The following is a 20,716-nucleotide window of genomic DNA, read 5'->3' as shown; positions in this document are numbered from 1 at the left end:
ATCCCACGAATGGGAGCTGGACACGGAGGTGCTGGAGCACATCTTCGCGGAGTGGGGAACCCCGCAAATAGACCTTTTTGCCACCAGAGAGAACGCCAAATGCCCAAGCTTCGCAAGCAGGCGTCACCACCCAGGAACCCTCGGAAATGCATTTTCCATCGCATGGCGCAACGTATTTGCGTACGCCTTTCCGCCATTTCCACTGATACCCAGGGTTCTCAGGAAGATGAAGTCGGAGCCCTGCACTCTGATCCTGATCGCTCCGTCCTGGCCGAGCCAGCACTGGTTCACGGACCTTCATCGCCTCTCTGCCCGGCCACCTCTCCGCCTGCATCATTATCCAACCCTGCTCACAATGTCACAAGGGCAGGTACTCCACCCGAATCTGAACTCTCTAAAGTTGTCAGCTTGGCTCCTGAATACCGCGAATTCAGCCATATAGACATCCCGCAGGAGTGCAGAGACGTCCTTGCAAAGGCTAGAGCAGACAGCACTAATAAAACCTACTCACTAAAATGGAAGCGGTTCTGTTCTTGGTGTGACGCTAAAGGCTTGCACCCCTTCCACACTACTCCACAGCAACTGCTACCATACCTATTGCAGCTAGCGCAATCGGGCCTCGCGCATGCATCCATCAAAGTGCATCTAGCGGCGATCTCCAGATTCACAAGGACTTCTAAGGGTCCATCCCTGTGGGCGGACAGACTTATAAAGCAATTCCTTAAAGGCCTCTTCAGGTCTTTCCCACGACCAAGACCAATCCCTCCGTCGTGGCACCTCAATGTGGTCCTTCACCAACTAATGAAGCACCCCTTCGAACCCATCCATAAAGCGGAGATCAAATTCATCTCATGGAAAACGGCCCTCCTCCTGGCTTTAACATCTGCCAGAAGGGTCAGTGAGTTGCAGGCTCTCTCAATCCAAGATCCTTTTATGCAGTTCAGGGAGGACAGGGTCATTCTCCGAACTAACCCTCGGTTTATTCCGAAAGTCCCCTCGGACTTCCACCTGAACGAACCTGTGGTACTCAGGTCATTCTTTCCAAACCCTACCACTGCAGCCGAGAGAACTCTGCATTCATTGGATCTGAAGAGATGTCTTAAATTCTACATCGACAAGACACAACACTTCCGAAAGTCATCTCAACTCTTTATTGCCTTTAGTAGACCACGCAAAGGCATGCCTCTGACGAAACAAAGTATTTCAAGGTGGATTTCCTCAGCGATCACCTTTTGTCACGACAAAGCTGGTCGGCCTCTAGACTCACGAGTCAAAGCTCATTCGACAAGAGCCATGTCCACATCTGCGGCGCTGTTTGCTGGAGTGCCGGTATTGGACATCTGCAGAGCGGCGACCTGGAAGTCCCCGCACACCTTCACCAGGCATTATTGCCTGGATACTGAGCTGATGAAGGATGCAGCAGTGGGTTGAGCAGTGCTTCGCCATCTATTCCAGTGAGGTGAGCCTTCCTACATCCCTCCATCCTTTATTGGTATGCACATTCTTTTACTTATATTTACATGACAATGCATTTTGGTGGTTTGCAGTCGCGTGATATGTATTATCTACAGACTCATATATGATGTTCCATCAAAAATGTGCATAATATATTGCTTGCTACTCTGATTCAGGCATGTGAATCTATGAAAGACACCCAAATACTGGATAAGAAATGCGTTACTTACCTGTAACTGCAGTTATCCAATATTAGTGTCTTTCATAGATTCACATGCACCCTCCCGCCTCCCCTGGAAGGACTCACCTATCTCTCTAACAAGTTTACGCCTATCTAGCTCGGTGCGTACGAAAATCTGAGAGACTTGGGCTCCTGACAGGAAGGTTCTAGAAGGAGGTGGTAGCTGATTGGTTGGTTTCTTTACTTTGGTCCTCTCTACAAAAAGACACAGATAGGCCACTAAGGTGGGACCCTTGGGCCTACTCTGTTTTGGTCCTTTTTACATAAGGACGTGGATAGGACACTAAGGTGAGATCCTTAGGCCTATTCTTTTCTATGTATGCCTATAGGACATTACTTTTTTATATACCGGAGGCTCCCATCTCGACGACGGGGAATGATTCAGGCATGTGAATCTATGAAAGACACCCAAATACTGGATAACTGCAGTTACAGGTAAGTAACGCATTTCTTTTATATGTTTGGATCGTTTACAAAATACACGAAAACGTGGTGCTCAGAACAAAAGTACTGCCAACGCCCTGAACAATCCTGTTGAGCAAAATGTGCCACTGCCCAAAGTTCATTAAAATGTTTCTCTTTATTATTATACGGACACAACTGTTCTTTTAGGTGTTAGCGTCATAATTAATAATGCCTTATAGCCTGCCGTAGAGGGCTATATCGGCTATTAAAGGCCCTCTCCAGCCTTAAAGGCCCGAGCCGAAGGCGAGGGCTTTTAACAAGGGAGAGGGACTTTTAATAGCCGGTATAAATAGCCCAGCTACGGAGGGCTATAAGGCTATTAGAACATTCTGTCACTAGAGGGCAGAATGTTCTAACAAAAAAGAACAAAGCCTTATGGGAGCGTGAGGGGATTGGAATCTCTTCAGCGTCCCTGAAGCCTTTGTTCACAGCCAGAGCTGTGAACAAAGAAGCATTGGAATGTTGGAGCTCCGGGCTTATACCAGCCATTATAAGCCAAGAGCACAATGGAGCTCCCAACATTCCAATGTTCTAATAAGTGATATTTCATATGAACTAATTCTATGCCAATTTACTTGTAAGGGTTCTGCTCGTCTCCGCTATTTTCCGATAGGGTCGTTTTTTTTCATTTAGGCAGAAACAACACGAAATCACGGCACACTTGTTGATCTGCAGATTAACTAGCATGTATTAATAGCACTGCTGTTTGCCCTTTTCCTAAAATGAACACAGCCGGTTTCGCTGCTCACTGTTCAGAGCATATGCTGGTTTAAGCCCTACCTACTTTACTGCTAATCACATTATCAGCATGTTAGTGTTATACGTTCCAGTTGGCTTTTTAGCTTCTAATGCTACCAGAATGCAATTCAAGGCTACATCAACATTGCATGTGATTTTGTTACAGTATTTTGCGTTTTTCGTTAGTGCAGCGTCAAGTACTTTTCAATGTTCCTTTTTCACAGTTTCTTGGATTTGGGGGTACAATGGACATTACGTTGGTATGCTCGAACTACTGTTAATACGTTTCTCTTTTTCTGTCGATTAGTTATTATCTGAAACCTACCAAAGCCTTAATTGACTGGAAAAGTCTGTCCATAAATATAATTCTCCCTTTCAGAAGATAGTTTTTCTTTGTTTTAACTCGTTTTTAAAAGTAATGTAAATTTTAATCAACGAAGGCATTCCTTCAAGTCAAGTGATATAAGAGCTGTGTTACCCAGTGGTTCGTATCGTTTTGACTTCTTTAGGCCTCCGCTTAATCATTTCTGGAATCTGGGATCCCTTCTGAATCATTTTTGAAATATGGATCCCCCACTGATTCATTTTTTGAATTTGGGGTTGCCTAGCCTAAGCAATTTCCATAATTTGAACCGCAAAACAACACACAGATGCCGAAAACAGGCGTTTATTAAACAAATACACAAATGATGAAATATTTTATTTAATTCACAAAAAATATTTTTAAAAATGAAAATGTTATTTAATGGGTAGGTTGATGCTTTTCTAAATTAATTTGAGTCCACCCACCGTCCATACTATATTCTGTTTGATGCACTTGCACTGCACCCACCTCCTCTAATTTCAAATTCCTTCACAATTACAGAACGTTTCAAAATGTTCAGTTTTACATTTTGCTTCTTTATATCCCGCTATGGATCTGTTAATATTTTTTAATTTGATAAGAGGTCACATACTCAGTTGGGTAGGCATCCCGGACCACTACGGGGTCCCCAGACCACAGGTTACGAGCTGCTTATGAAGTCTTTTCAGTCTCATTTGGTATGAGATGTGTCATACTTAAATTGATTAGCATTTTATATTAGTGTACAGTCTTCAGGATTCCCTGCAATCCATCATTACCAAAAGGAAGCAAGACTTTCACTGGGCAACGTGGTGCGGTTGTTCATAGGCCTTGCTGCTAATGATGCTAAAAGAGAGAGAAGGGCTCTTATCCTTCAGGCCCATATTGAATCGTGAAGAGGATTTCCCTTTGAATAGGGAACCATAAACTCCTCTGTCACATAGGACATTCTATCAAGAAATAGCTAGCAAATTGCATTAGTAAGTCGTTTTGGCCATCATTCCAAGTCTGACCCAAAGCTTGAATCGGGATTCCAAACCTAGCATTAATCGTAATGGCAACAACAGCCAAACATAAAACACTAACTGTACGACTCTGGGCTTTACGTCAAGTAATAAGGAGACCTTTTCACGTCTCTCATTGTAAAGGGAGAGAATAAGTGAGTAAATAAAAGTCTGAAAAATAGTGTCGTGGTCTGGAACAAATGGGCCTCTCCCTTTGTATTCTCTGTATGATTGGTCCTTTGCCAGTCCGATAATGAAATACGGTCAAAATGTATCTACAGGTGACCATTAAATCTCCGATTGAACAACCTCAAATTATATCATTATTATGATCGTCATCATGAATAAGAAAAAGTTGGATTATCATTTTTATCCTCCGAACAGGTAAAACACCCATCACTCAAGAGTGAGTACTGAAGCACACTGTGGTAATATTTTTTTTTCTTGTGTCAATCCACGGTTTGAAAGAAGAAGGACCCGAAAAACTGCCTAGGAACTGAGAGACTGACTGAAAAATTGGGTTAATGCACAGGCTTATAAAGTGTAGATTTTTGTAACATGTAGAGGTGGGGTTTTTAGTTCTTTCTGTCTTGGGCGTAGAACGATCTCCCAGTCGTGATTTGTTAAAACATTGTGCATTCATTTGCAGCTATGTTTGTGTGTAGGGACTGTAGCTTATACTCTCTTTGAGGAAATTTGGTGTATTATATGGTGTAGTTGTGTGACCTCACCATGTATTACACTTCCCAACCCTTTTAGGAGCCGTGAGCTTGTTTGTCAAACCTTCAGCTCAATCCTGAGAAGCTGTGGCTCTGAGCAGCAAGGCTTCCTCTTAGGAACAATTGTAAAGCATTTAAACAGCACGAAAACAATTTAGGAATAAATCGACAAGACACCCAACAAATCCAGCACCAACTTATAAAAATAGTCTACATTTTTATGTATTTTTAGACACCCCAACGAAAAAGTTCCCTAGGAAAGTTAGGAGATATAGAATTCACAAGGTATAGTAAAACAAAGCATTTCACTCGACTGCGAACAAACCTCCGCAAATTCAACGACACTTAGAATCTTTTTCATTAAAAAGTTTGGCTAGTTGTAATGCGGTCACTTAGAGTCACTTTATGCAACCAACTCCAGTAGGGAGCTAGTCAGTGAGATCAGGTTCTCAGAAACAGTTACCTCAAGGGTAGAAGCAATCCTCAGTCTTTTGCAGTGGTTTCCTATGGTAGTGGTCCTGGTGCAAGGGAATGCAGAATGCTGAATATGCTCAAGGATGCTGTGGAAGCGATGCTCCTGACTGGGGTCCTCCTGTTTCTACTCCTCAGTCCAGGGAAGGTAGGGGTCGCAAAGTCGATGTCTCTCGAAGTCCTCTTGGCGCTGGGTGTTCAAGCTGCAGTCTTGCGACTCTCCTGGGCTCAGCGAACTTATCGCAACTATGCGCATCGGGTCCTGGTCTCTGGTGCCACACGGTGGCGTTTGGCGGCAAACTAACTGACCTTTGGAGTCTCTTTTCTTTGTCTGGGCTTTGAAGGTTACTTATCCATGACCAGGACACAGCAGGCACAGTCCCTCTCCTGTGCTAGCCACCAGGTTCAGCAGGAGCAGTCCAGACCTGTGCAGCCCCTCTTTGCCGGTTCCACAGTGCAGAAGGGCAGTCCTTCAGCCCTTCTTCCAATCCAGTCGATATCTAAGTTCTGGGTGACTGGGGTGCCCTATTTATGTTCAGCAAGTGCCCTCAGGGGAAACGTGGTTAGTAGCCAATGAGCTACTAGGTTCCCTCCCTCCTGATGACCTCTTCTTGGGAAGCGTGGAATCTGGATATCCCAGGATGTACTATTCTGTCCACTCCCAACTTGCAGAACCCCTCTCGTGGCGTCCAGGGTACCCTAGGGCAAGCCAGAAGTGTGGCTAGTGAGAGAGTTACATGCACCTGAAAACTGGTTTGACAACAGGTTCCCCTCTTCTTCGAGGGTTCCAGCTAGTCTTCTTAAACTGTGTAGCTGCCCCTCTCCCAAGTGTTATCCATTTGCTCTTCAAATGCGGCTTTAGCTTTGAAGCTCGTCTTTTGGGCCAACACCTATATGGCTTCCTGCAGGAGGGAGGTAACACCTCTCTCCACTGCAGGCCCCTATTGTCTTCTTTCCAGGGAGTCATTAGCATATCTCACTACGAGGGAAGAAAGCTGTCTCGGGTCAAACTCCTTGTGTAATTGTTAAGGGCACAGGAGATTGAGGGCAACAAAGTGGCAACTTTGTTAAAATTGCACACAGTAACTTGTTACATTATGTTTGACTTAAGAACCAAGTCTGGCTTAAACAACAAAGTTGTTTGATACCTTGGAGTATCAACATTGGTCACACAATTCAGGAGTTAGCACATTTGAGGGGTCAGTGTGTAATTCTGCACTCGCCAATGGGGCGACCAAGTCTTTCCACAGTAAAAACACTTTTGTGTTTTTACCATCAGAACACTAAGAAGACATGGCCTGCCCACGAAATAGGCTGCACCCTGCTTTAGGGCGCGGGGACTGCCACAGGGGTGACGTACACATGCTTTAGGGGGACAGCTGACTTTGCTATGGCTCAAAATGTCACAGTTGGTCTAACCGTTCAAACTGCTCTACCAGTCTGCATTGGCAGGCTAGGAGACTCGTTCTACCTTTGTCACAACCATGATGGCACAACCAGTGCTGCAATCCCTGGGGTGACTCTCTATCTTACAGGCCCTGTGTACCATATACTAGGGACTCACAGGTAAGTTAGCCTATGCTAATTGTGCATAGCCAATGTAACATGCACGCTTTGGGGTCAGGTCACTGACACTGAGTGAGGGTAAGCAGGCCTTCATGCATTCTCAGAGTGGAAAAAACAGTAGCATCAGTCAAAAACTTGGGAATAACCATACAAAAAGATGCATTTCATTACATTCTCCGTTGTATTTAGGGTACAGTAAATATATACAGTCAATATATAAGCAAATTGTTAACTTGCCCTTTAACACCCACCCCAACCCTTTCCCCTGGCAGTGGGATCATATGTATGATCACATGCACCCTAGCTGATGAGCATTAGAACAATTCTAGAATTGCCTGCCACAGCAAAGATCCTGGATTCAGTGGGTGTGTACCTAAAGTCATCTCCCGCCGTTGTTAGCTTGCTCTGCCTTCTCTTATTTTGTTAATGTGTGCTGTATTTTGCAGGTTGCTTCCCTTCAAGATGAAAGGAACAGTTTACTGGCTGAAAACGAGATCATGAATGATAGATTAAATCAGTTGGATTCTTTTGATGAACCACATACTATGGTGTCAAAAAAGTACTTTCTCGTCCAACTTCAACTCGACCAGTTGCAAGAAGAAAATTTCAGGTTGGTAAATTCTAAATTACATTTTCAAAAGGTGAAAATTGTTTAACCATGTGTCTAATTCAAATGTACTGCTAGCGGATACATCACTATGGAAAACTTAAGTGTTTTTAAGTTACAAGTGCTTTTCTTTATGTTTTTTCTACTTCAGTTTCTCAGCAACACTTTCAGATTGCACAGTGTGTTGTGGAATTCGTGCAGTTTTCAATGGCATCTGCGTCACCTGTGAGGTGCAAAAATTGGACATATGCATCCACTGACCAATACAAAAGCAGCATTATTCGCCATTCGGTCCAAGTATCAGTGTAAATTATGTGCAATGTTGAAATGGCGCTTGTGGCCGAATAAATATTAGTGCAAGATTCTTCTGACGCTGGTGCAATCTTTGTAAACTGCAGTGTTCAGTTGGCCTGTCAGGCATCTACCATTGCCAGGTGGGCCACCTTCAAAGGGTCAGTGTGTGGACTTTTTTTTGGCTCTGATGGCCGAGACTGGTCCGAAAAAACAGCACTTTCAAACTGACCCATCTGGCAGTGCCATGCTGCTGGACAGGTCAATCCAATCAACACTAGTAATTTGTCCCTAGACGACTTCTATGTGTTATGCAACTTCTTAGCTTCATGCTTTTTAGATGACAAATGGAGTTATCAAACCATATTATCAAGGAAAAGGCTGGAATTAAAATCAGCGTAAAGCTGAATGTGGAAAATGTGCATTTAACAAGAATAACACAGCAAGTAGTTTATTAGCGGATCATCTTTGGAAAGATACAGCACACCTCTTTAGCAGGAGTTCTATATTCTAGTTAGATCTGTAAATATTACATAAAGGTTTTAATTTTACATTTCCAGGGGGCCACCTTCTCATACAGTACTTTAAAAATGTTCAGTTTTCTATAACTATTGTATTATTATTTGTAACGGAATGTTCATGTTCTTGGGCTGTGTGTCAACGAGGATCTGATTCATATAATGGTTTTATTACATCTATATAAGACAACATGTACATAAAGTCAATCTAAAGGGAAATAGCTTACATAGCCACAAACCTAGAACCAGGATCTATTTTGTACAGCGATGATCTAGCGCTCGCTTATTTTTTTTGTTTAGTTTATTTACACATTTTATTGATTTGCATTATTGTTCTCATTCACCCTGTACTTCTGAATTTGATGTTTTTAGAGTTGGTAAATACAGCACGCGCATACTAATCATCTTCATTTGCATTAGAAGGCATGGTAACACAAATAATATATTTTAAACTTGGTACTCTACCAGCATTCAGAGTCTCTGGGTTAGTTATACAGACTTTGTACGGACTATTTGAAGCAAATGTTTGTGACAGATCATCATGGGGTTTGTCCTCGGTGTTTGTGGTTGGAACATGACTCTACGACCAATAGCGACTGTGCCTTGATGAATCCCAAAGCTATTTCTGACTGTGAAAGAAGATGTACATTGCCAAGTACCGGACAACTCGGCGCCGTGACTGGTCAAAGGGAATGTCCAATTCCCATTTACGAAGATTTTCCTGTGGCAGATCTTTGTTGCAATCGAAGCCCTCAGTTAAGTCAAAAAGAAACACAAGAACACAAGAATTCCAAGTGGTTTTCGCCCTCTTCCTGTCAGTCTCAAACACCTAGAAGGTGCAAGGGCATAAACGTGCTCTGTCTTGCTCACAAACATTTTTATTTTTTGTTGCAACACATTTTATTGCGGTTTTTGTTACTCGCTAGGTCAGCAAAAGTGACAATATACATTATACAGGCCCATATTCATACAAGTAGTATTGACAGTTAAGATACAGTGGTGTATCAAAAAAGGTGTAGTGTTATCAATAATGCATCTTGAAAGAGCCAGATCGTGTGAGCAAAATATAAGAACTGAGTTGAATGGAGCAGTAGGAATATGTCCGGGGGAAAGTGGGAAAGAGAGCAATTAAACAGGTAACCAAATTTAAAACATAGCAAATAAATCAATGCTGGGATGACAGTACAGATCAGGATGGGCCGCCAGAAAGGTGTAGGGAAGGAGGGTGGGGTTGGGTGTACTAGGCTTCCACAGTGCAGATCAGCGCATGGGTCGTGGCATACCTACAGAACAGGGATCCCTGCTTGGGGTTCGTCCACTCACCGCTCGTTGGAGGATTCCTCACCAAGTTGGGAGAGAAATCAGGCATCAATAGCAATAAGTAGGCAGCCCTATAATATAATTTCCCATGCCTGTTTGTGCTCCTGTGCTGTAATGGCATCTCTGTACCTCTAGTTTCAGCAGGATACCCTTGCACTCAGACCACTTGATCAACTCAGTTCTTTACCCCTGTACAGGGGGGGGGGGCTGTGTAGGACTTCCAAAACATGGCTAGCTGCCTGCGAGTCAGGATCAATACCAGATCTGTAAACTTAGTGGTGACTAGCCAGGATTTGGCCTTGGAAACAACCTGAGCAAGCAAACTGCTGGGGTCTCTCCAATGTTCTGGGCAGTGGCCACATTAATCCCAGTAAACCGCAAGGTTCGGTCAGTCCCAAACCAGATGATAAAAGTTAGCCCCCTACAACTGACATCTAGGACAGGAAGTCTATACCACAGGAGACACCCCAGTAATGCGTTTTGGGGTCAGGTACACTCTATGCAAATAGCAGCATTATATTCGCTTGAAACGTTCATTGCGGGATGTATGAGGGTTGTTAACCAGGACATCAGCCGTTCCCAATTTGTAAGTGACAAGCACATATCTGTGGCCTAACGCTCTTGGTCGTGGGAGAGATCACCTTTGGCCTAGGAGAGAAGGGGCCTGTAGAGGAGAGTAATTGCATGTACATGCCCCTTTGTGATGTAAATGACCTTCAGACAGTTGTGCACAGGGAGTTCTGGTTCCTTCCCATCCCACACATGATGAAAGGTGTCCGCCACTACTTCATACAGTAAGGCTCTGATAGAGACTACTAGCCGCAGATTCCTTAACGTAGAATTATCCCCAGGCGTGAGACTGGATCCGGGAAACTTTTTGCCATAGCATCTCCGCGTGCCGGGGACGGCACCACGTGACTCCCCCCTGACGTTGTCCGCGTACGTGACGTCAGCGAGGTCACATAAGTCTCACCCCGACGCGCTGACATCAGTTTCCTTTTCGGCATGCAACGCAGATCCGGATTGAGCTCCCTTGACCTGCTTTCAGGCCTTCTTTTTACGCCTTTGCTTTGGGGAACAGTGTGCAAATGCCTTTGGGTTTCAAGACGTGTACCTCTTGTACGCGTCTGATGTCGGCGACGGACCCTCACCCTATTTGTATGTGGTGTTTGGGCGAGCACCATGACTCCATGGACTGCAACGCTTGTCAGCATCTCAAGCCGAAGTCACGACAGGAGCGCCGGATGAAATTGCTTTCAGCCCGCTTGACCAGATCATTCTTGTCACAGCGTCCGTCCCCTACCTCGGAAGCCAGAAGCCGCCGATTCTGACTACGGCATCGTCCTTCACCGAGGCCCCAAGGGTGTCGCTCGCCCGCTGGTAAGTCCTGCAGCTTGTCACCGAGGCCTTGTCCTCATTCTGCAGAGGGCGCAGGTTCCTCACGGGATGTGCGCCCTCGCCCATCGTCACCCTATCCGCCTTTTCCTGGCACCTTTTCGGCGAGGTTAATTAGCTGCTCCGGTTCCAACCCCGCCCCCTTTTCCTAGGAAGCACGTGGTGCAGGAGGTCTACTCAGCGTCCCTGATGGCCACTTCTGCGCCGATTGAGGACACACCGGTGCCAATGGCGGACTCCACGGCGCCGTCCCGGCAACGGGTCTTCGACTCGTCTCCGGATGTCCCTTCCTCTCCGGAGGATTGTCACCTCCTTTTCTCCTATTCAGCGGAGACTGGAAGCAGCGTCATTGCCTTTTTCCCAGCGACTTCCAGGGAAGGCTCTACGCCGTCTCCGCGGCCACAGCCCCCGGACCCTCTCTTCCGCACCTCGCTGTTGGTTGCCCCGCAGACTTCACCACCTTCTCCAGAGACCCCTCAGGCCCCCCACTTGTCCATGGGTCTTCCATCCTACAGGGGCTGCCCTTTTCTTCATCCAGCTGCGCTCGGGGACGGGCGGCTTAGTTTGCAGCCTTCGCCCATGGAGGAGTTGCTCTCTCCCCCGCGACGCCCTAGGGAGGTGAGTGTAGCCTTTGTCCGGGCCATTTCCACGGCTGCTGGCATTTTGCAAATGGGCAACCCGGTCACTCCACTCTCTACGGACCATCTGTTGGAGGTTCTCCACCAGGGCTCTGGTGGAGAGGAGCTGCTTCTTACATTTGAAGCTTCACTCCACAACTCTCTTCTGGAGGCCTGGAGGCGTCCTGCCAGGACGGGAGATCCGGTGCCTCAGCCACTCCTCTACCGTCACCGTCCTGCTCCCCACGATCCAGTCTGCCTTTCTTTCCACCCTTCTGCCCTGGGCCCTGTCCTGCAGACTTATTTTCCTTCCTTACCTTCAGTGTTTCTCCCTCCGTCACGGGAGGCCCGGTGGTTGGACTCCTGGGGGCGCAACATCTTCACTTCCCCTAGTGCTGCTTTGTGAGCGCTCAACACACTTTGTGTGTTGGCCAGGGCTACTTCCAGCCTATGGGATTAAACTGAGTCCCTTCTGTCTCGCTCCTCACATGATGGTGTCTGCGTTGATCTGCAGCACTATGTGCTGGATGGTCAGGAGTTGGCTGCATTCTCGGTTCGGCCTTGGATGTTTCTCTCGGTCACACTCTGGCAAGTTCTGTGGTTCTCCGCTGCCATGCTTGGTTGCAGGATAGCATCTTTCCGGAGAATATTAGGGAGAGTCTTGTTGACCTGCCTTTTGATGGGATTCTTTTATTTGACACCCACGCGGACTCATTGAGGGGCTCCGTCCTCCTCCCCCTCCGTAAGCTTCGGCTTGTCGAGCCTCAAGTGCCTTATGGGAGGCGTTTATCCCACTTTTCCCTTTGGGCCTAGTGTTTCAGTTGTCCTGTCTGTGTGAGTTGGCCCCTCTGTACTGTTGGCTGCTGGTACAGCCCTTTAGCTTTTGTGGTGTGTTTTTTGGTTGTTAGTGAAGCCGTATAGGTCCTCAGGTTGGATCATCTGTGTATTTTTTGGCTGATTGGTATGCCGCCTGTGGTACCACCTTCTTTTTATAAACAAGGGGACCCGATGGGTACACTAGGACCATGGGTAGTCAAGCACTATAAGGAACAAAGGTCCTAGTAATTAAGAAATTATGCTCAGAAAATTATTTATAGACTAGAGTCAGTACTATAAGTTGAATCCCTGTACCCAGCCGGGCAAGGAATATTTATTAGATCAGTAATGTAGTAATTATACAAAGGACATACGAAAACAATCGATAGGGCACAGTCCTGTACCTTTCCACGAAGAGGCAACATAAATTAGTGAAAGTAGTGTGAAAAATAGAAAAAGGAAAGTGTCAGGCAATAACGTTGGAGCCAATATGCGGCTTGCAAGTGGTTACATATTATGGCAAGCTCTCACATACAGTGTCTACAATCGAATGAACACAATGGTTATTTTGCAGAACTGTTTAAGCAAGTCGTTCCCTTGCCTCTGCCTTTGTCTTGCTCTTGGCTTGCTCTGAGCACACTACTTCATAGTATTTACCAGCTGCCGGCTGCGCACGTCTGGTCGTTATGGTCCACCTCCGTGGGCCTTGGCATGTACTCGTGTGCTCACGGCCCTTGCTCTGCTGGAGCTTTGAGCGACTGTGTCTTCCTTCTCACGTCTGCGCTTCACGGCTGTGGGGCCGTTCCTGCCTTGTCCGCTGCCTCTGGGCTGATGTCAGTTCAGCTGCCCCTTTGCTGTTTGTGTGTTCTCCTGCGGCGGGCTCTGCCTCCATTTCCACCTCTTCTCCTTGGATTTTGCGGTCGTTCTTTTCTTTCTTCCTGCCTGTCCTCATGACGCATCCCCTGTTGGGGCCCTCTGTTTTTTTCTCCAAGCTGGGGAGGTTCTCTCGCAATCCCTCCTCCCTTCTGGGTATGGCTAAGGTATCTATTCTACGTTAAGAAATCTGCGGCTAGTAGTCTCTATCAGATGTGCGAGTTACTTACCTTCGGTAACGATGTATCCGGTAGAGATGATTCTAGCCCCAGATTCCTTCATGGCCTGCCCTTCCTCCCCCGTTCTGCGAGGGCCTTCAGCTTGGTCTTCTGCTCTCGCCTCCCTGCGGGTGGCTTTGTCTTCTGTGAGTGCCCTCTTTCGCTTTCTCCCTGGCAGGATGCTTCGTTCTGTTTATTTGTTCCATTCCCTTCTTTCGTTTAATTGGACGGTAGGTTCATGTGTACTTTCGCATCCCTACACCCTGGTTTTTTCCAGTTTGGGGCCTACTCATAATCTTCTCCATTTTTAATTGCTTTGGGTTTCTAACTCCTCTGCAGTCCTCTGGGTTGGGGTCTCTTGGCTGTGCCTTGGCCCTTTGCTCTTTATAGGGGATGCAACACTCTTTGAGGTTGTTGTCGTGGGGTAGATTGTCGTTACTTCTCTGTTCCGGTATGTTGTCCTGCACTGTTATAGATTGTTGGTGCAGACTTTCCGTCGTCTGCCATGATATTTTTCACATGTTTTTCTGCTTCCAGGGAGGCTATCACCTTTGATTTGCAGGGTTGCTCTTCGGAGCAGTGCTTTGCTCTTTTCCTCCGATGACTCTCAGTGCCACAGTGCTTGGCACTGTCCCTAATGGTGCTGTTCCTCACCATTTGCTTTCTGTTTCTCTGATTTTTTCGCTCACTGTTCCCATACTCTCACAGTTTTGTTTGTGATGGCTCCGCGTTGTGGCGTGGAAAAGTTCTCAGAAGAAACCTGATGTCAGCACGCCGGGGTGGGACTTAAGTGACCTCGCTGACGTCACGTACACGCACAACGTCAGGGCAGAGTCACGTGGTGCCGCCCCCCAGCGCGCGGAGATGCTGTGGCAAAATGTTTTCCGGATCCAGTCTCACACCTGGGGATAATTCTACGTTAAGGAATCTGTGGCAAGAATCGTCTCTACCAGATACATCGTTACCGAAGGTAAGTAACTCATACATTAGGGGGCACAGGAAGGTCATACTCATCTGCCAGAGCTCAAGAGCTTCATAGGAGGTCATTTGCATACCAGTCACCCAGTGTGGCCAAACTGGCCATGCCTCTCTTTTCCCAATCCTAGAGGCCTGACCAGTCACCTTGGTGGGAAAGGTTTAGGAGGGCTGTCAGAGGGAGGTCTTTTGTGAAGGAGAGCTTGGTACCTGTATGCTAAAGTGCCCGTTCCCACATGAATTGTAGCCTGTAGAGAAGAGATCCCCCTACTCCTGTGCTGCACCTTGGGCACGGCGTGAGCACTAAGGACAATAACATGGCACGGGAGGGGACAAATCTCTTTCCTTGCGCTCACCCATTTCCCTGGCAATCTCTCCAATGTGCTACCCATTGAAGCTGCGCTGTGAGGTAATAACATTCCATGTCTGAAACTGCTAGTCCCCCAATATCTGTGCTGTTGCAACTTGCTAGGACGGTCCACAATGGTCTGTGCCCCAAATGAGTTGGGTTAGTAGACTAGTCATCTCAGTAAAAAGGGTTTGGGAGAGGTAACTAGGGAAGGTAGTAAAATAATAAAGCATGCGGGGAGGAATTCCATCTTTGACAATGCAACCTGACCGATCACAGACAGTGGGAAAGATCGCCAGAAAATGAATGGATTGATGCAAGGAAGCAAGCGTTACCCTCTACCACCTTCAGTGTGGCATACCTGTATTCCGAGGTAACGGAACGTAACTGGCTTCCAGTAGAGTGTTCAGCCTCCTTCGGGGAGGGAGGGGCACCTGTTGTGGGGCTGAACAAAGAAAATGTGTTGATTTTGTCTCCATTTATCCAAAGGCTGGAATGGCACTCAATTTCGTCTAATGCCCTGTGGTTCCTTCCATGTCCAAGCACGATTCCCACCAATAAAGGAGGAGGTAATCAGCATAAAAATAGAGATATACACGGGCGAACCATTGTTCCTTAATCACCTGAAGTGATATTCCAATCGCATTGTAAGAGCTAGTGGATCTATTGCCGTAGCAAAATATATGAGTGCGAGGTGCAGCCCTGATTGGTGCTCCTCCCTGTGGGACATTGCGGCGAGATATGGGTGCCAGTCGTAAAACGAGCCAGCAGGCTCGTGTATAGCAGGTACGTCTAACCAAGGAAGCAGCTGCACATGCTAAAAATTGTAGTATATAAGTAGTCTTAGTTAAGTGAATCAAAGGCCTTTTTGATATCGACTGCAATGTTGTGCGCCTTTGTGCAATCCTCCAACAATGCAGACATTACGTGCACCAGCTGTCAGATATAAGGAACAGTGCTATGGGTGGGGATAAAACCCGTTTGGTCCTCATGAATTAGGTCACCAATATGGGGCAGCAATCTGTTCAAGATTTTGCTCATACACATTAAAGATAGAAAGGAACCTATAAGTGGCCACTCTGTCTTTGCCCTTGGGCAAGCAAGGCCTCTTGAACGTAGGAGGGATACTGCCTATAGTCCTGGCTTCATTAAACAAATTAGATAGGCTGGACCACCAAAGGGTTTATCTGGCGGGATCTTTAAACCAAAGGCATATTAACTCAGCTCCAGGAGCCTTTCGGAGGAGCATGAATGGCAGTTGCAGCTGAAGGTGATCCTGGGTATCTTCCAGGTATGGGTAGATCCCTTGCTCCATCTTTTGCCACACCTGAGAATTCAACCCTTCTGCATGCAGAAGTTTCCAAAGCAGCTTTTTCTTGGAGATGCCTTCCATCTAGAGTAGGGTTTGGGATTCCACTACTGCATTACCACTACTGCCTCTTCTACCTTGAGTACTGAAGAAGATCAGGAATGACCAGGCACAACTCATCCTTATGGTACCGAATGAATCGGTCCAGGAGAGTTTGGCACAACAGCTCCTGGGAATGAGCATCTGTTCTCCGATCAAGCTGCTTTTTCAGGAAGATCTTCTGCCACAGCAAGAGGGCAGGGTTTAGCACCTGGCCGGCACAATTTGTATCACCATGCTTTGCTACTGAGGGGTGTCAGTTGACCTCCTTTGACCTGCCACCCGAGGAGATTGATGCCATCTTAGCAGCGAGGCTAAAATGAGTGTACACCAGTCATTGGGGCAAGTCTGTGGATTGGAGCAGCACCTGAGAAACTGACCCTTTACAGTCAAAGTTGTCTGAAATGTTATTGTTTGTTCTGTCCATAATCATAGAAGGACTTGCTTTGTGTACAGGCAAGGGCTATTTATCAACTCTTTCAGCTTTTTTTGCAGTTGCCGATAATCCTACATTCATTTAATCACCTGTTATGATGAGATTTTTTTAAAGGTTTTACACTAAAACCCTATGTGATACTTCTGTCGGACTTGAAATTGTCCTCACTATCTTGATGTGCAACCCTTTTGAGCCACCGCATAGTTATCTTTTGAGACTTGTGACCTTGAAGACAGTCTTTTTCATCATCGGAACATTGGACAGATATTTTAGGGTCTTTCTGTCAACCCTCCTTAAATGACCTTCTTCTCAGATAATTTGGTTTTGACGACCCAAGCTTCATTTCTACAGAAAGTGATTAATCCTTTTCATGTTAGCCTGGTTATCTCCTTTCTGTCTTTCTTTGCACAACCTCATCCCTCTAAGGAGGAATAGAGACTTCATATATTGGACCTTAAAAGAGCATTAAGTGTCTTTATTGATTGCACCAAGCAACATCGAATGGAGGGTAAACTTATTCTTTGCATAAAGATCTGCTATGCACTGGCGAATAAGCAGCTCCCGTAAGACTTACAGACTCATTTCACCAGAGCCAACATTTCTACCACTGCTTTATCTTGCGGATAGGCTGTCCTGGATATCTGTCAGGTGGCTATGTAGGCATTTCTACACTCATTCATGAATCACTATTGGCTCGACAGACCGGTCCGTCGGGAGTGACATTTAGGACTGAGCTATTTCCCTGATCCACCACCTTTGGATTTACAAGGTGAGGAATCTGCAATAAGAAGTATCCATTAGAGGAGGAGCTTTGCGCGCACCCAAGATGGTCGCGTGAGCACAGGGCTCCCGGACCCTCGCCACCTCCATCGACTATCCTGTACTTTATCCTGGTTCGGACGACGGGTGTTTATTGGCGTAGTTCTACTGATCATTTATCTGTTCCAACAAACTTTTTTGGACTTCGGGGTCCAGAGCTACAAATCGCCGCAGTTTTCTGGTGACGCCCCGAGCTATCTTGTCTGGCATGCCGTCCAGTAAGTGAACAACAACGGACTGCCGGACTTGCATGGACTTGGCGACCGCTTTTGGTTTCGATTCCTGTCCGGAGATCAACCTGACTTTGTTAGCTACGTAGACAGCCGGACGTGCCTATACTTTTGGTCTTTCCGCTTCTGATGCCGATCTGTCGTGGCTTTCAGTTCTGAGACTGGCACCACCTTCGCCCTTTTGGTCCTGCATTTGCCTTCGCAGTCACCATTTTCACCCGACAACAGGCGACCCGTACGGGTCCAGGATCTAAGATGGCCACCAAGCCAGAGAGTGAGAGGCGCAAGACTAAACCGGGCGTTCGAGGGAGTGTTTTGCAAACGAACATTATAGACCGGTACACCCTTACTAAAGGATCGCCGGGCGCAGCATCTAAACCCTCGACGACAATGCCGGAGGACTCATCGATTGAGGAAGAGCCCTCGTTGCGGGATGTCATGGGCGCCATTACCGGTATGAAGGCTTCATTGGGGCAACAATATGAGGCCTTGACTCTCAAACTGGATACTGTGTCGATTGATGTCAATCTGATCAGGGCGGATTTGGCGAAGACAAACGAAAAGGTCAAATCCCTGGATCTTAAGACCACTAGCCTGGTCACTGACGTCTCTGTCTTACAGGCTGAAGTCGGGAATCTGCGGAAAGCTAATGACTATTTCTCTGGGCGCCTAGAGGACTATGAAGGCCGTGCCAGGCGCAATAACATCCGCCTGATTGGGGTCCCGGAATCATCGACTGCCGCCTCGACTGACTTATTGGTGGAAGACCTGGTACTGAATCACTTGGCGCCCAAGGGTCTCAGCAAGTTTTTTGCTGTCGAGCGTGCACATAGGATCCCCGGCGGCACACCTAAATCGGGTGCTAACCCACGACCCATCATAGCGAGGATCTTTCATTTCCGGGACAGAGACGCTATCCTGCAGGCTTCGAGGCAGTCTGGTCCCATTGCCTTTGAGAACTCTACTGTCAGCTTCTATCCGGACTTTACACAACAGGTCCAGAAACAGAGGCTGGGGTTTCAAGGGGTCAAGAAGAGACTCCGGGAAAGGTCTATGAAGTATGCCATGCTCTTCCCGGCCCGTTTGCGGGTGGTTCATAGGGATCGTACTTTTTTCTTCAACCATCCTGGGGTCGTGAGTGACTGGCTTGACTCGCTGCCTGCGGATCAAGAACCTTTTGGGGACTCTGGCAGATCGGATCGGGCGGACGGTGGCCCGACGGAGCAGGAGTAGATGTTGACTGTGACCCCGTCCCCTTCACGTTGACTTAGAACTGTGCTAATGCTGTGTCATTAATGTTTGCAAGTATCAGTCCTTTTGGGGGTGGGGGTGGGGGGGGTGAGCGGGTCCTTTCTCCTCCTGGGTTTTCTTTTCGTAGATTAGTTGGGTGGTTGGGCGACAGGCACACTGCAAGTTTATGGGGCTTTTTGGTCTTCAGCAGGGGTGCGGGGTGGGGGGTATAGTTGTTTTGGCATTGTTGGGGGGACTGGGTTGTTGGTTTGAATTTTATTGTTATTTGCAAGGTGAAGGAAAGGCGAACTCCTGTTTTTTGCAGTTGCTTTGGGTGTGGGGCGGGGGAGGGGCTGAATTTGGGGATGGGGGGTAGGGGACTTCAGATATTGTGTTGGAACGTGAACGGGTTGGGGGATGGGATCAAGAGGAGGGTGGTGCTGCAATTGCTGAAACGTTTGTCTCCTGATGTTGTCTTACTGCAGGAAACTCACTTGCTCGGCAACAAGTGCTACGCTATGAATAGGCGTGGTTATCGCCTTGTGGCGCACTCGGGTTTCACTTCGGGCTCCAGAGGGGCGGGCATTCTGGTTCGGACCTCCCTCCCCTTGGCCATTGATGATGTCATACTGGATGAGATGGGACGTTACGCCGCCATTGTGGGGCGCTGGGAAGGGAAGGTTCTTATTTTGATTTCCGTGTACGTGCCCCCGGGCCTCCAAGCCACCACATTCGCTGATCTGAGTGGACTTATCCTGGGTCTCCCCGAGGGTCTGCTTTTGGTTGGGGGTGATTTTAATGCGGTGGTCTCGGGGATGTGTGACCGTCACCCTCCCAGGGAACTGCCGAAGGCCCAGACTTGGTTGAGTGACTTCCTAGAGACGCTGGGGCTCACTGATTGCTGGCGCTTGCTTCACCCGGGGCAGTTGCAATATACCTATCATTCTGGTGCTCATGGTAGTCTCTCGAGGTTAGATCATATATTATTGCCCTCGGCCCATGCATCCCTTATACGGGAAGTTAAACATCTGGCAAGGGGTATCTCGGACCATTCTCCGCTTTGGCTGGTGGTTGATGCACGGCCGGGCTCGGCGGGCCGAGTCGCTCCGATTAACCCCTGGTATTTGAAGGACCCCAGGGTCAGGGCTGAGCTGGTTAAAACACACAATTGTTATTTTGCGGAAAATGTGGGCTCTGTTTCCTCCCCAAGTTTACTTTGGGAAGCTTACAAGACTGTCATTCGTGGCCAGGCCCTCTCGTTGATTGGTAGCGTGAAGTTGGCCAACCGTGCTGAGATGGTTCGCCTTGAGGGGGAGGTCACAGCCCTGGAGGGGTGCTTGGAATCTGGGGTCACCGCTGAGGGGTTACATCTATTGGAGTTGAAACAACATGAATACAGGGCTCTGGTCACGGAAGCTGCTAAGGAAATGGGAAGGGAACAGCAGGGCCGCCTGCATGATGTGGGTGATAAGGCTGGGAAATTACTTGCTTGGCTGGATAAGAGGGATAATGCAAGTCGTGTCGTCCCTGTGATTGTTGCGGAGAATGGAGAGTGCTGTACTGACCCTGCTGATATTGTTACATGTTTTGCCGATTACTTCCGCGAGGTGTA

The 20,716-nt window shown here is 47.3% G+C and overlaps 1 protein-coding gene across 1 annotated transcript in view; it reads left to right on the top strand.

Annotated features, from left to right (window-relative positions):
• Window positions 1–20,716, top strand: part of HOOK1 (hook microtubule tethering protein 1) — a 1,127,940-nt gene that overhangs the window by 496,175 nt on the left and 611,049 nt on the right. Inside the window, exon 9 of the mRNA XM_078669845.1 lies at window positions 7,449–7,612. Within this exon, the coding sequence (XP_078525971.1) occupies window positions 7,449–7,612 (164 nt within the window). The remainder of the gene's footprint in view (window positions 1–7,448; window positions 7,613–20,716) is intronic.

This window comes from Lissotriton helveticus, chromosome 1_2, assembly GCF_964261635.1.
Source record: "Lissotriton helveticus chromosome 1_2, aLisHel1.1, whole genome shotgun sequence".
In the NCBI taxonomy this organism is placed as follows: Eukaryota; Metazoa; Chordata; class Amphibia; order Caudata; family Salamandridae; genus Lissotriton; species Lissotriton helveticus.
This window is presented reverse-complemented; position numbering and strand designations above follow the sequence as displayed.